The sequence below is a fragment of the Cibotium barometz genome, chromosome 28 (genome assembly GCF_041138505.1).
Source record: "Cibotium barometz isolate CiBa-2024 chromosome 28, ASM4113850v1, whole genome shotgun sequence".
In the NCBI taxonomy this organism is placed as follows: Eukaryota; Viridiplantae; Streptophyta; class Polypodiopsida; order Cyatheales; family Cibotiaceae; genus Cibotium; species Cibotium barometz.
Window position 1 is genome coordinate 23,424,378 of NC_141073.1, and position 16,487 is coordinate 23,440,864.

Consider the following 16,487-nt stretch of genomic DNA (forward strand, 5'->3'; position numbering starts at 1 on the left):
AAAGATGATAATACAAAGGAATGAGGGTCTATTTATAGGTGAGGGAGGCCACTAACCAAGCCTAAGTGGGTTCTAGAGGCTTGCAGCTTTAGTTTGACCCAATTTGGATAAGATTTGGATGAGTTTGGCCCACTTTTTGATCCAGCTTGCATTAGGAGAGAGGAGAGATAGAAATATCTCATTTTTTGAATTAGAAAAGCCAAGTAATGATGATAAAAAAGGTGCCTACTTGATGGGGCTCTCCCTCCTTACTGTGGTGCCAAAAATTCATCATTTTACTAAAATATCCCAATTTTTAACTAATAAACCTTGTACTCAGTCAACTCTTCATCTTATGTGAGCATTTACTCATTTTTGGGGTATTTTCTTTTATTCTTTGCATTTTTGTCATCCCAACACTTGGATTAATCCTATTGGCCCATTGGAACCTTAATCCAAATTTTTTTGAAAATGTGGACCCTTAGGCTAAGACCTTTAATACACGTATTCAGTTAATTCCTAATGCACATTGGAAAATTTATTTTGAACTTCTGCTTGAGGAAAATTTATCTTAGATATTAGGAGAAACTTTATATCCAAAAATATCTCAATTTTGAATTATCTCTCTCTAGAATATTTCCTCTCTCTAGGCCAAAACAAGGGAAAATAATATTTTCTTGCATTCTGAAATAGGGGATGATTATAAGGGATAGAGGTGAGAGCTTATACATCATTCAAGGTTGAGGAGGAATCTTACATACTACATTATTATGAGAATATATAGATGATAATCATATATTATAAATGTTAGAATTATTTATTTCTCTACTAAGACATATAAAGATTGTACTTGGAATATCTATATTTCACAAGGTACTACATTATTATGAGAATATACGGGTGTTAATCATATATTACAAATGTTATAATTATTTATTCCTCTACCAAGTCATATAAAGATTGTACCTGGAATACTATTTGGGATAGTTTTGAAAGTTCAGAGTTGTATCAAGATGGATGACCCCTTTTTTTGCATTGAGGCATCTTCTCCATCCATGCCTTGTTCATCGTTCGTGTGCTTCATCATTCCTTTTTTCCATTCAGCATTCTCTCCCATAGGAAAATCTAGACAAACTTTGATAGGATCATAGATGTCTCAGTTTCATCTTCAATTTTAGTTTCCCATTCACTTTGAGATGGAAGCATTGAATCTTCATTCCTTGATTTACTGCCCAAGAGTTTGTCTAAAGCATGGTTTTCCTCATTTTTTGTCTCTCAACCTTCTCAAGAGTGTCCAATTTGGTCTTCTTACTGTGTTTACATACACTTGTTTAAAAGCTTGTGAAGACCTTGGAGGTTTACGTGACATTAGATATAGGCTTTTAGATCTAGGTACAAGTCACAATTAGATTTTAGAGGGGTATAACATTAGGCAAGGCAAGAGGTATCTACAAGGGGGTGAATCTCTCTAGTGACCAACGAGGTACACATCCTATATTTCATAGGTCACTACATTAGTATGAGAATATTATGCAAGGTATATACAAAGGGGGTCAATCTACAAGGGGGCCAATCTACAAGGGGGTCAATCTCTCTAGTAGCAACAACGAGGTACACATCCTATATTTCACAGGTTACTACATTAGTATAAGAATATATAGATGTTAATCATATATTACAAATGTTAGAATTATTTATTCCTCTACCAAGACATATAAAGATTGTACTTGGAATACTATTTGGGATTGTTCTGAAAGTTCATAGTTGTACCAACATGGGCAACTCTTTTTTTTTAAACATCGAGGCATGCTTCTCCATCCATGCCTTATTCACCGCTCGTGTGCTTCATAATCGTTTCTTTATTTTGCTAATCCGAGCACCCTAATGAGGCACACATTGTCCAAAAGAGACAAGGAAACATAGCCGGCGAGTGAAAAGAGGCCTCAATTAGGCTGGAATGGCTAAAATTTACAGCCAACCCGCGTAACCCTTTTCGAGGGTTTTGAAATCACCCCGAGAGTTTAAGCAGAGCTAACATATATGATTATATTCTTCATATATAATCACATTCTACACTCTAACATTTCAAAGTCAACACTTTTCTTTAAAAAATTATAATACTTATACTCTTGAATTATCATTGGGTCATTGGGTAGTGTCTTTTGAGTTCAAGTAGTCCTAACATTAAACATATATGATGATTATATTCTTGAATTATCATTGGGTCATTGGGTAGTGTCTTTTTGAGTTCAAGTAGTCCTATCATTAAACATATATGATGATTATATTCTTGATATATGATTTCCATTGCACTTGACATTTCAAAGTCAACACTTTTCTTTAAAAAAATATAATACTTATACCCATAAATATTTGTTCTTCATTAAAGGAAATCATTGAATAGAAAAAAAATCATTCAGGGAAATCATTCAATAGAAAAAACTTGTAAGATTGGATTAAGAAAAAAAGTAAGCCTTACTGCTTTCCAAGGCCTGCCATAAAATATACACAAGTCAAATATCAATACTTAATGTAAAAGCTCTTTGAGCTTAATGTAAAATACAATGGGATTGCGCTGTTAGTAGTGATTTTCACTAAATTGGCTAATCAAAACTCTTGAAAGTTCAAGAGTATCAATCTACTTTTTTGACTGTTCCATGCATATAGGACTCAAAGGTAGTACCCATAGTACCAGAGAGGAGAGACTCTTCTTTTTGTGACTTAAAGTGTTAAAATAGCACATAGAAATCCCAACTTCCACAATAAAGTCTTCATAAAAATTGCAAAATAATGATAAACCCTATCTCCTTGTAATTGTAGACTCTTGATGCTTTTTTGATGGGCTACTTTGCTCGCCAAAAATTGGATTTTTTATTGAAAATATATATATTAAACAATGATTTTAATGTACCTTTTTTTTTCGAATTAGCTGGAAATTTGAAAATACAACACACACCCATGTGTGCCACCACTTGCACAGGGAGGAATCAAACGTCTTAAAAAAAAAAAAGTTGAAAATCTCTATGTTTCATATGAAAGTATGACTAAAGAAAATTTTTGAAATTTGAAGGTTTTTCTTCTACAAGCCATTAAAAATATCTACATTTAAATTATACAAGAATCTCATTTTGTTTTTCTCAATTCGAAAAAGTCTGCAATTTTAGTGACAATAATAATTTACTTTAAAAACTGCAACTTTTTGTAAACGTGATTTTTTAAATAAAAAAAAGAGTCGTGCTGTTGACGTGCAGCTAAGGAGATTTAGAAACTCGCTTCCAAAGTCCAGTTGACCTGGTAACGTCTGTACGCCATGGCCATAGCCACAGCCACACCGCCATAGCTCAGCATTGAGCTTCCAAAACCCTCGAAACCCTAGTCCCTCTTCTTTCAGAAACCCTAATTGTGCCCAGGTTTCTGAAAATTGCTCTGATAGAAACCCTAGGACTGCAGATTTGAAACCCTAGACCTACGGAAACCTGTTTGGATTTATGGACCTTCATCCTTCGGCTTGGCCTGCAGAGTTCGTGTGCCCTATATCGAGGTCGGTGATGGCGGACCCTGTGATCGTGGCCTCGGGCCAGACTTATGAGCGCCGATGCATAGAAGCTTGGCTGGACCTCGGGCAGAGCAGGTGTGTGAAGCACAATACCCCTCTGGACCGCAACTTCATTATCCCCAACGCTGCTGTCAAAGCTGCCATCGCCAACATTGCCAGGTCCAAAGGTATGCGGGTCCTTCCTGTCCCCCCTAGCCCTGATTTTGCTCGTGCTTTGGCTCAACGCATCATCTCTGAACTGCAAGAATCAAACTACATCATCCAAGAATCAGGGTCTTCGGAAAGAGAAGCTGAAAACATCATGAATGAAGGAGTAGAAAACAGAGAATTAGGGTTTTCCGATAAGCAATTTGAAAAACAAAAGCAAGTAAAAAGCTTCAGAAATGAAGAGGAGGGGGAAGTGGAGGAGGATGACATTTACGGAATAGAAACCTTGGCCATCAGGGATGAAAATAGATGGACATTTCTCAAGAGCTCATCCGGCCAGCATTCTGTGGATGCACACCAGAGAAACATAGCAAGAGGAACCACAGATCCAGGGCATAGATCATCTGAAAGCTTTGAACGCTCTAGGGCTTCCATTGAACACAGGGGAGGTTCAAAAGATGGCTATGGCAGATACTCTAGAACTGATGGCTATCGCACAAGCCCTATCCCCATCAGATACTCCCATTCGGCATCAGGTGAAGCTCTGCTTGAAGCCAGCTATGGCCGCCGTGAACTTCCTCCCCATCTGGCTACCAAGCCCTATTCCTACTCCTCTGAAGCTGCACATCCACCCCCACCTTCATCGTTCTCATCTTCTCCTGCCGATTCACTCATCCAAAAGCTCCAGGATGCACTGGCAGGGGAGCAGGAAACTGCAGCTGTTGAGCTTCGGCAGTGCACCCGTTCCTCTGCAGAAAATCGCATCTCTCTGTGCCGCCCTGACATCATTCAAGCCCTCCTCCCCCTCCTGAGATCGCAGAACCCTAATGTACAGATTAATGGTGCTGCTGCCCTCGTTAATCTTTCGCTAGAAAAGCCAAACAAGGTCATCATTGTGCGTGCAGGAGCTGTCCCTTTCCTGGTGGAGGTCCTCAACAATGGCGTCCCTGAGGCTCAAGAGCATGCTGCTGGGGCTGTCTTCAGCCTTGCTCTTGCCGACGAAAACAAGCATCCCATAGGAGTCCTGAATGCAATTCCTCCCCTCATCCATCTCCTACGCTCAGGCCCTCCAGGATCTCGTCAAGATGCAGCCATGGCGCTTTACCATCTGTCCCTTTTCCAAACCAACAAAACCAAGCTCGTCAAGGTTGGGGCTGTTCCCATCCTCCTCAATCTGGCAGAGTCTAAAGACAGACCTGATCTGGCAAGCAGATCGCTCCTGATCCTCTGCAATGTTGCTGCCATTCCAGAAGGGCGAACTACTCTTTTTGAGCTCAATGCAATCACCACACTGGTGAAGCTCCTGGCTCTCCAAGCCAACGAAAATGCAGCCGATATTCCAGAACAGGCTGCTGCAGTCCTCTTGCTTCTATCTAAAGGTAACATAAGATTCAAATCTATGGCACTGTATGCAGGGGCTCAGGAGTTGTTAATTGATTTAGTTGATCATGGGACTCCTCGTGCTCGGGAGAAAGCTCTTGCATTGCTGGCCATCATGAAGGAAAGTTCCTCTGAACCAGATGATCTGGATGCAGACTCAATTCTATCCAGGCAGTATCCTAGAAGGAACATGGGAAGGGCTGAAGGAGTGCAGATGAACTCATCTGCCTTTTGATTTCCTCCATGACGATACCATGCCAAGACACCACATGACCTAACATCATCCCATGTGATGTGGTGAAGTTTTCTGCAAGCAAAGGAATCGCATGCAGGATGGGCCAACTCCAGAACAGTTATAATGCGTCAAATAAAGATTTGTGCTGGAGTGGATCAACAGTATTAGGCCAGATTGCAAGTTTGTATGGTCAGCTGGATTAGTCCAAGGGCAGTGTCTGCAGATTCCTTAAGGTCATCACCGAATTACACTTAGCAATTCAGGATGGTTTGCAGCCTGATCTTTTGCCACTGAGGTTCCATATTTAGACTAAAGGTCGGCATCTTGGGCACTATTCCTATTGAGGTTCAAGGCAGAGAGAAGCTGTGAAGAATGTCGATATTACCATGCTTCAAACCAGTACATGCATGTGTTTCATGCTTGGCAACTGCTGGTTCTCTGTGGTTCTTCCTAAAGGCACATGGAAGTGGTATGCTTGGCTCTGCACTCTTAGAAGGTTCCTCCACGTGCTCAAATTCAATGAATCGTGATGACCAGCTTTTCTTCTTGTGATGATGATATTAGGTAGGATGCATTCTTTCATATATCTATGTTTGAGGTGCATTTATATGGCATTTGTATCTGTTTAGTGTTGTGCTTGGTTGGCTGTGGAAGGGAGTTCAGTAGTTAGCTGATACATATGAACTTGTACTTATTTGAACAAGGGATTGTTGCGTCCATGAGAATTCACATGGTTGTACTCATCAAAACAAATCATAGTCATCCGTTCAATTTTAATGATTTTTGCAATTGTCTACATCTGTAAGTCTTAGTTACAAGAGTCTTTTCATTACTGGCTTATCAGAGAAACATAATTTGATGAGTTGGGAAATATATACATATATATATGCTACTCTGAACATGTCTTGACTTAATTTCTAATTTACTGTAATTTTAATTCAGGCTTTGTGTTGCTTTGTGATGCTCTTCAGCATAAAGCTTAGAATACACTTGTAGGTGTTAACATTGATAAAACTTAGTATACACTTGTAGATGTCACACTGTAAAGCTTAGTATACATTTCTCGTAGATATTACATTGATCCACACCTTTTTTTAGAGAAATTTAGGTAATTGTCATATGATTGGTCACGACTATGGAGAGGGAGCTGTTGGGGTTGTGGAGTTCTGGTGTGGCAGTGAGCGGTGACTCACAAACCCTTGCAACGCACTTGCAAAATTCATGAAAATTTATTTTTGTAATTTTAAAAATCTTTAAAATTGGTAAAATTTTGAGCATTTTAGCTAAACTTGTAAATTGTAAAATTGCAACTTTTAAGATTTGAGAAGAAAAATATTCTCCGTGAACATTGGTAAGATTATAGTGGGTAGGTTAGGCTCCTTGAAGTTGCATATGAACCTAGTCAAAGACCTTTGGATTAACGTGAGTATATAACTAGGGGGCATGATGCAGGGCAGTCAAGGAAGTGGAACATGGGCAAGCATGTAATGTGGATAAACACAATTCTAGAAAATCATTCCCTTAATTGTTTGAGAATAATTTTTTCTCTGTATATGTCATCATTCCCATAAGGGTTTATTGGCATTTATCCTTGCTACTACTCCAAGTTTATGTGATGAGCAATGTGTAAATTTCTAATTAGCTCCGTCCGTCAGCCTTAGTATAGTGGTCAAATCCATCATTTTCCTCCGTATGAAATATAGGAGCAGCATAATTTCACTAAAGAGCTATTATTTCCATAATTTCACATAGCCTTTCAAGAAGGTGTAGCCTTGAGAGATGACTTGCTTGTACAGTTGTCATTATTTATTCATAATTTAGGTTCATTGCCATTATAACGCAAGCATGTTTGCTTGCATGCACACACTTGCACGTGCAAAAACAAAGAAGAGTAAGGAGCTAGATTAGATTACTCTCCTTTTGTTGTTGTCTACATCACTTATGAAGAAAGTGGGAACAAGCAAGAGACAGCTAGATTAAAGCATCAAATAAGTTAAATTAAAGGCAAAATTTTACTTGTAAGTTGTGCTAGCTTTGTTGGCCTCCTTCAAAAAAAAGAGAGTACCTGCCATGTCCATGATATGCACACAATGATGTAGAGTTGAAAACTATACAAGAGAGATTTGAGGGTTAGTATTACATGTATATATAAATATACATATCTCAAAGGAAATGCTTCCTAGTGCATAAACCCTTTCCATGCTACCACTATGCAAACCTTAATGAGAGAATGATCTACCTTTGAAACTCATGCTTGTAAGAACACAACATTACTCTTCAATCCCTACACTTCCTTTTCTCAGTTACACTTGTTTAGGTGGTTTAAGCTGTTAACGTGCCTTACATGTGCTGTGGGGATTTGTCAATGAGTTGCGAAAGCAATTCTCATGTTGTTGATGTGCTGGCCTTTTCTCCAAGCCGCCTCCTTCTTGTCACCGCACTGAGAGAAGCTCTTCACCATTGGAGAGCAAGAGAGAAATCTCCTTGCCTAGATGGAGACAAGAGAGGTTCTCCTATATTATTGCTCACCACACACACTCCTAAACATAAGCTTCCATTCAAGCAAGCATTCCATGAATCAAAGCATGCTATATATGTCAAAACAAGGCTACTATATATGTCAGTGTCACCATTTTGGACAATTCTTGTTTGATCATGTGTGGATAGACTTTGGAAGGCACCGGAACACTCAAAGTGCCTAAGTCCATTGGGTTATGTTGTATGCGCTTTGAGAGTCCAATACAAGGGTATTTGGCACCTTGGAATTTTGTAAAAGAGCCCAAGAAAGGATTATGTGCAAGCGAGAATGGATACACGTGTGCAAAGATGACCTAGCTAGCCCTGGGTGTTTTTTGGATAAATCACGTGTGAACACAAGCTTTCATAGAGGGCATTTGAAGTGTTCACACACACTTATTAGTTTAGGAAAAGGTAGGTTCTACTTAGCCTAGAACTTACTCAAAATTTGTGAAATCTTCTCAATCCATAGTGAAAAGGAATTGTGTAAGTCTCAGTAGTAAGAGAATTGGTGGATGCTTAATTTTTAAAAGGGTTACTCACTTATTGAAGGGGGGACAAGATATAAAGTGGATATACCCCGTGCTTAATGAGTTTCACACACTATGGGCACCAAACCTCAACCAAGACTATGGAAATTGGAAAGAGAAGAGTCATGGATTTTGGAAGGACAAACATAATAAAGAATTGGCCCACATAACCATTACAATACGATTGACCACCTGCAAGCTTTTCTTAATGAAATTCATCTCATTTGCATCTTTATCGACCCCCTTCTATGTTTGAAGTAATGATCTCCAATGGGAGAAGGGTTGCTCTCAAGGCTTGTAATATCAGAGCACAGGCTTCCTTTTCTTAATAAGGAAGATAATCCTATCTTGGGTAAAATACTTGCTGTTAGTGTGTTTAAGCTACAAAAATGGTTGAAAGTTTGGCCGACCTAGTGTGAAAACTAGTTACTTATATATAACTCATTTTTTATAATAAGCATTCCCTTGCAATAGAATACGTATGAGCTCTTCTCTTATCTATTCTTGCTTGTTTATATGCTATTGGATTCATGCATGATAGATGGATGCTTTCTTGAATAATAGGTTTGCTTTGTAGGTTTCCGTCTTCCGTTAGCCTCTTCCTCCCTGCCTTTTGTGATAGAGAACCACCATGAAGACGAATATCAAATTGCCTCCATCCACGCAAAGAGAGCTCTTCCTTCACTCTTTTTGAAAAAAGGCATTCCAGTGTGACAATAGAGTGAGGCCACGACGGGTGAGCTAGCGCACCCACATTGGGGCATTACAATTGTAGTGCTAAGACAAGGTCTAATGACACATCCGTGTCGGCAAGGCTAGGGTAAGCTCTTGACTTGAACATATTTGGTGCCACTGCCCACCGACTAGGACTTAGATTTGTTTATCTATCCATTCTACAAGCTAAGATGCTCTAAAATAGCAAGAAACGTATCCATGAACCCCTTCGAGCCACATATGCACCATTTGGAAGCTATTTGCAACCATGAATGAGGACATGAAGTCATTGATTCCCACAAACATGCTGATTCCAGGGTGTTTTTTGTGTCACCAACCTATAGGGATGAAGGACATAGGCCTCTAAACCCACATAAAAAGGCTAGCTACAAAGTCTTGGGACACACATTCATTATGGGATTCTCACCCAATGGAGACAATTGGAGCCCCATCGCATAACCTCAAACAAGAGGAGGGAGAAACAATATGTGGGGCTATATTACTAGAACCAAGTATCTCTACATGTAGCCCCCATGAGAGACTAGATGACTTATCGCTCATTGATCGAATTATGATCGGTCTTAAGACCAAGAGGCTTCACAACTATCTCTACGGGTTTAGACACTACATCTTCAATGAGTGTTACACGTGAGGCAATAGGCCTAGTAGATAATCTACAAGGACAAGAATGTAGAAGTTGTCCAACCAAACTAAGAGATAAGGGGAACATCATCCAAAGTCTCATCAAGCAGCCAAGGGTGCCCAATTAGCACTAACTAGAGTCCTAGTCAAGGACATGAGCATGGATGAGTTGGTAGAAAATCTACTCAACCGTTTAGGCTAGTAGTGGGGTAGGGCCACTATTGACCTCGTAGATATTTTGTAAGAGAAGGATGTAGAAGTCATCCACCCGAACCAAGAGATAGGGTATGCATCATCCAAAGCCTCATCGGCCAAGGGTACCTAACTAGTGCATCTCACTACATACACAAATACATGCACCTGCAAACTAACCTCCTCAACACCGACAACCCTCTAGATATATCTTTGGGTGAGGCGACCATGGCGGGTGAAAAACTTGGCTAATGCTATATCGCTTGGAGAACCATTGACCTTGCAGAGCTACCTCCAAAAGCTTCAATGCATGAAACCTCTGCTTTAGCTCTAATTCAAAGTACACAACCTCATTCTTGCCGAATTATTTGCCCACGAAGAAGCATGATCTATAAGCATCATGTTATGAAATCGAGACATAATATCATCTTGTTCTAAGAAGAACTAGATCGTCATCAACCCATGTAAAGTCACTCCAAATTCCATGGTGGTCTTGGCACTCATAGACACAGGGTGTGGACCACTTCTACCAACTACCTAATTTTGTAGGGTCCATGACATTTTTATAATAGAAGGAGGCTTGGCATGAAGAACCTCAACATTTCCTATACCTTTCATACCGTCTCCTTGACAACCTACCTATCCCAAAAGCTACCTAAATATTATCACCAATATGCCTGCGTCCAGGTGTGGATTAATCCCAAACCATACCACTTAACCTCGCATGTATTCTAGAATCCACATCTTTCCACCTTGACAGTACCTTCATCATTGACTTGGGTGGCATCATGCAAGGGCACAAAAATCACCACCATTATGAAGGGGGGTATGTTAACCACTCTGTATGCTAATTTGGTATCACTCGCCTGACCTACCATAAGGTGCTTTGCCATCTTATGTGTTCAAGCATGCACTTATCTCTTGTAAGATGGCACGGGAACATATAAAGCGGGCTTTACATTGAGCTTACTATCAAATAGGGAAAGTCTAAGGACTTCATATACATACTTGCTTAAGACTAGTAATAGAGGCTTGACCATTTTTAAGTTTGGTCACCTTGTGTGAAAACTAGTCACTTGTATATTTAACACTAAGCAATACACAATCATTCCCTTACAATAGAATCTTTGTGAGATCTTCTCTTATTTACACTTGTTTGCTTGTATGATATTGGATTCATGCATTCTAGATGGATGCTTGTGTGAATAGATTTTCTTCTAGGTTTTCCTCTTTAATTAGCTCCTTTCCTTACCTTTTGTGAGAGAGAACCACTGCAAAATATTTGCCTCCACCTAGGCAAAGAGAGCTCTTCGTTCACTCCATCGACAAAGGATAATTCCTATGTGACAATGGAGTGTCAACACAACAAACAAGCTAGAGCACCCACATCAAGAAGTTGTAATTGTAGCTCTCTAAGGCAAGGCCCAATGACACATGATTCAACAAAGGCTAAGATAAGCTCTTAACTTGATTCTTGGAGAGGATGGAGCTCAAATGAAAGGATAACCTTTTTAATGATTAAGACCATAGTATGCCAACCTCATAACCACACTAATGGTACACCAAATCAATTACTAAATGATAATACTATATATAAATATGTGCATCCAATCCTATTCAATGAATACATGTATCCAACCCTATTTAATCCTATTCAATGAAACTTCCTTCCAGGCGATATGGATTGGGTGCCTTGCTTTCTCCTTTGCTACATTAATAAGGATGATCATACCTTAAAAAAAACATTTGTAAAAATTTCAAGATGCAAGGCACACACATAGCCACCATTTCAAGGAAAGCATAATGAGGAATGATTCTCCTTTGCTCCCTTGGAAGGGGTGACATAGGTTTAGAGTTCTTGTCTTGTATTTTCACCTTCATTTTAGAGAATGATAAAGTGGACATCCCAGAAGTTTGAAATCTTATGAAGGAGACAACCATGGACCTAACCTTAAGACATATTTTCTTAATTAATTTTTAGAGGATGATAAAGTGGACATCCCATAAGTTTGAAATCTTATAAAGGAGACAACCATGGACCTAACCTTAAGACTCTCAACATGGTGGTTGAGCAAGCACTCACACTTACTATCATGGGGAAATAATAATCCATTACTGGGGAAGCAAGTGAGACTTCAACATCCCACCAAAGATTTAGAGGAGAGGAGGTGCTACCCAAAGTGCATGACATGCTAAGGTTTAATTCATCACAAGGGAATCAAGTGAGACCTCAACATCCCAACATGCAGAAGAGGCCTCAAAACTCTACACAAGGTTTAGAGGAGGTGGGGGATGCTGCCCAAAGTGCATGACATGCGTGAGGTTCAATTTCTAAGGCTTACAAGCATAATTGTTTCTGGAGAGAGGATTTTTTATTTTGGCATGAGAGATGTGTTATTCAAGATTAGGGAAGATGAAGCCTTAGCCCAAATCTCCACTAGTTCTAAATTTTCACTCAATATAGGTCATAACTATACAGATGCATCTTGTATCGGTATAAAGCTAATGTTGCTCAATTGGTGGCTTTTGTGAAAGGGGAGATGAAACATAGATAGGTAGGCCATGATGTGTGAAAACAAGTTTCAGCTTGTGTAAGAAAACATTTCTGAAGCAATGTCATTAGTCTTGATGCGAGTAAATCCTTAATTAATTTGGAGGATAAGGTCCAAGGCATATGATGCTGATAGGCAAGAGGTAACTAGATTATTTCTTCTCGCTGTTGAAATTTGAGCATAATGATGAGCTATGGTGGATCAAACACTAGAATCAACATCATTAACAAAGTGATTAGCAAATAATTAAGACGTAATTAGTGGGTAATTAACAAATAGATTAATGTAGGCATGGATACTCAAAAACCAGCAAATTCTCATTAGGGCTATGCCTCAATTTATAGAGTTTACATCAAGCATCAAATCCCATTGATTTCTCCATGATTCACTCCCAGAATATCTCCACCTTTTACCTGATTCTCTCCACCTCTTCTCTTTTCCCTGAATATCTCCCAGAATATCTCCACACTCCTAAATTCCCTCATGCTACCCATTATTCTCTCCCAGTAGATTCTTCTAACCTTTTCATAGGTTCTTTCACAATTACATCTCCTCTTTTACAGCCTCTATCCAAGAGCTTGTTCCCGCACACACCCTATTCACTTGTATATTTCAACACCTCCCCTCAAGTGAATACTCCTAGTACACCTAGACCCTATACCAAGTTTGCCTCCCTTTACTTGATAGTCCGCGACCAGTGTCTACTCCTCCCCTCAAGTTATCTCAGCACACCTGGACCCTGTATCAAGTTTCTTTCTTACTTGACAGTCCGCGACCAGTGCCTCAAGTCCCTAAACTCCATAGTCCTTGACACTCTCTCTCTCTATGTGTCCAAGGCTACTATAAGTCCCCGCGACCTTGACTAAAGTGCTCACACATACATCTACCACATGGCCTACATCATCGGTGGCTCAGAGGTGGTTTTACTTTATTGGGGCAGGTTACATTGGGTTGTGGGGTCTCTCTCTCTCTCTCTCCCTCTCTCTCTCTCTCTCTCTCTCTGAGATTTTCACATGGCTCCTCACTCTTTGGAGCCTCACATCTTCTCTTGTCTTCAGTCTTCTTGTCGTGGCAGCATCTCTCCACGCGTCCGTCTCTTCTTTCAGTCTTCTTGGGGCAGCTTCTCTTCTCGTGTCCATGTCTTCCTTCAGCTTTTGATCAACCAATAATCTGAGGACTGGGTATGTTGGCCGGCGTGACCTTGTTGAGGAGTGGCAAGAGCAATTGTGCTGCCAGGGTGGGCTCATCACACCACTGACAAGAGCCCATAAAACTATTGGCAATAAGGAAATTTCTAACCATGCAACTCTAGAGAGAGTAATTTGACCTATCTAACTTGTCTTCTTTTGAAAGAATACGAAATAAATCATTGGATGAGTCTGGTGGTCACACCTGACTGCTGTTAAATCTGAGAGAGAAAGATGCTCGAAATAACTTAAAATGAAGGCACCAAATAATGCTGATGTGGCCAATCTGTCAGTCTATTGAAAATCTAAAACAGTTGAATCGGACGAGTTGAATACGACGATCAAAATCCTCGATTGGATAATTGTTGAAGTATTATCAAGTGATTGAACTACAGTAGAATCGAACATGATTGAGGTCCTAGATTAGATGATTATTGAAGTAGAATCGAGTGATCGAGCTGCAATAGGATCGAACGATTGAAGCCCTAGATTGGAAAATTGTTAATAGGTTTGAGTGAACAAATTGTAGTAGAATTGGGCGATTAAAGAAGTCAAATCACTTGATCAAAGAAGTTAAATCACCAGATTAAAAGATATAATCGAACGATCAAAAAGATCACTCATCAATTGATGAAGATGAATCAACAAGTGATTGAAGAAGTTTGATTATCAATTGAATTGGCCTTGAATCTCATAGTTGAATTATGCTGAATTCCACGATTTATGGAAGAATCGGGTAAGTGTAAAGTTGGATCACCGATTGAACTGGACCTATATCATTTGAATTGGGCAATTGTAAAAGTTGGATCACTAATCGACGATTTCACATGGCAAGATAGGCTAAATTCCAACCACCTTTCCTTCACCAAAGAGAGATGATTGTTGGAGATGAGAACCATTGGTTGTTGTTATAAGTCATTGAGCTAGGAGTGAAGAAGGCAGATATGAACTTCATAGTTAGATGAGCCACTTGAAGCAAGTTGTTGGAGACGTCTCTAGCAAACTATGTCAAAGCCGTCATTCAAGAAGACATTGTTGTGGATACTTTGTAGAGAGTTGAAGCTAAGGCTTAAAAGCCTTATTTGCAGCAGCTTCCACATAGTTAGAAGCTCATTATTATTGCCACTTTTAGCTTATAGGTCGTTGGACAAGCTGCTTCTTAACACCAAAAACTTGATGCCTGTAATAGGTAGAAGACTCCACAACCAAAATTAAAGCTCTCAATGGTGAAAAAGAGCAACCTTCTCAAATACTACTGTTAACTTGAACTCACACATACGCAATGCTCAATGAGAAGAACATAAGGGTGTAGAGTGTGAGCGAATGGCTAGCTCAAAGATGAAGCTCTTTGCAAGTACAAATTTAGTAATAACCCTAAACAAAGGGGAGAGTATAAAGAGAATGGCTAGCTCAAAGGGAAGAGAGATAAAGGTATCTACAAGTATAAAGGAGAAAGTACAAGTTGAGCAACAGAACCCTAAATAATGGATGTGGTTGCTTATATATATACTAGCTAAACAGAGGGGAGAGTGTGAGAGAGAATGGCTAGCTCAAATGGGAGAGAGATATAGCTCTTTGCAAGTATAAAGAAGAAAGTAAAAATTGAGTAACAGACCTAAAAAATGAATGTGGTTGCTTATATATACTAGCTAACCCTAAGGTGTCCACACTCCTAGAGGATTATGGGAAAAAACTCGATGGGACAAAAGTGCCCATGGCATTAGTTGTACATGGCCTCACTATAGTACTACCATAAATATATAATAGTTGAGACCCCCATGAGACACAACTAATACTTGAGTATTGATACTTAAGTATTGATAAAAGAATATTGATAAGTCAACTGATACTTGAGTGTTCAGTCTATTTTGTTAATGATCCCTTTGGATCTTACTTATTGAATGAAATAGATTGAGGCCTTCTAACTTGATTTTTGAGGTTGCATATGAGTGGGGGGTTCTTTTTTCAATAAAAAGGCTAATTTTTGCGTTTCCATTACAAATTCAAAATTTGGAGCTAGCTAGATGACCCATGAGAAATGCTGTTGAATTGCTTTGGAATAAGGAAAGTAATTAAGGTGATTAACGAGGACAAGAAATTGTCATGATTAGGTGGGTGGTGGGAGGTAGTGTTAGATTTAGGGGTTGTTAGAAAAAGATATAAATCTTTTAGGTTTTATTTATGAGGTTGTATATGGTTGGGGAGATTCTTTTAATGGAATAAGCCAAATTTTAAACGTAAAACAAAAGTCACTTTTTAGAGTTGGCTGAGACATGCATGAAGGAGGAGCAGTTATATCATGATTGCATGGGGTGGTGGGAGGTGGTGTTAGCTTTAGGGGTTTGTTAGAAAAAGATATGTGACCTTTAGACTTCATTTTTGAGGTTCTATGTGGGGGATCCTTTTTTTAAAATAAGCCAAGAATCTATTTTTTAATTTACTTTTTTGGACTAGTTTAGAACCACGTGATGGAGGAATAATGGGGGGATGGTTAATTGAGAAGGAGGAGTTACTATCAAGATTAGGTGTAAAGGTAGGGGAGTGCTGATGTGGAAAGAGGGAGTTATGGAATTTACTATAGTGGAGGAGTGGTAATGTGGATGGGTCTACAGATCCAAGAAGTGCTAGAGTAGGACCTCACACGTATTCTAGAATCCACACCTTTCCACCTTGGCAATAGCTTCACCCCATTGAATTGGGTGGCATCATGTGAGGACGGGTAAGGGGGTTATGTTAACCACTCTCTAGGTAAACATGGTTTCACCTGCCCGCCGACCTACCATAAGGTGCTTTGCCATCTTATTTGTTCAAGCATGCACTTATCTTTTGTAAGATGGCACTGGAACATATAAAGCA

The 16,487-nt window shown here is 39.5% G+C and overlaps 1 protein-coding gene across 1 annotated transcript; it reads left to right on the plus strand.

The window, feature by feature from the left end:
* The first annotated feature begins 3,229 nt into the window (after positions 1-3,229).
* LOC147622660 (U-box domain-containing protein 40-like) lies at positions 3,230-6,091 on the plus strand. The gene has a single exon (XM_086822217.1). The coding sequence runs from the start codon at positions 3,468-3,470 to the stop codon at positions 5,295-5,297; it is 1,830 nt and encodes a 609-aa protein (XP_086678343.1). The 5' UTR covers positions 3,230-3,467; the 3' UTR covers positions 5,298-6,091.
* Positions 6,092-16,487: the final 10,396 nt, after the last annotated feature.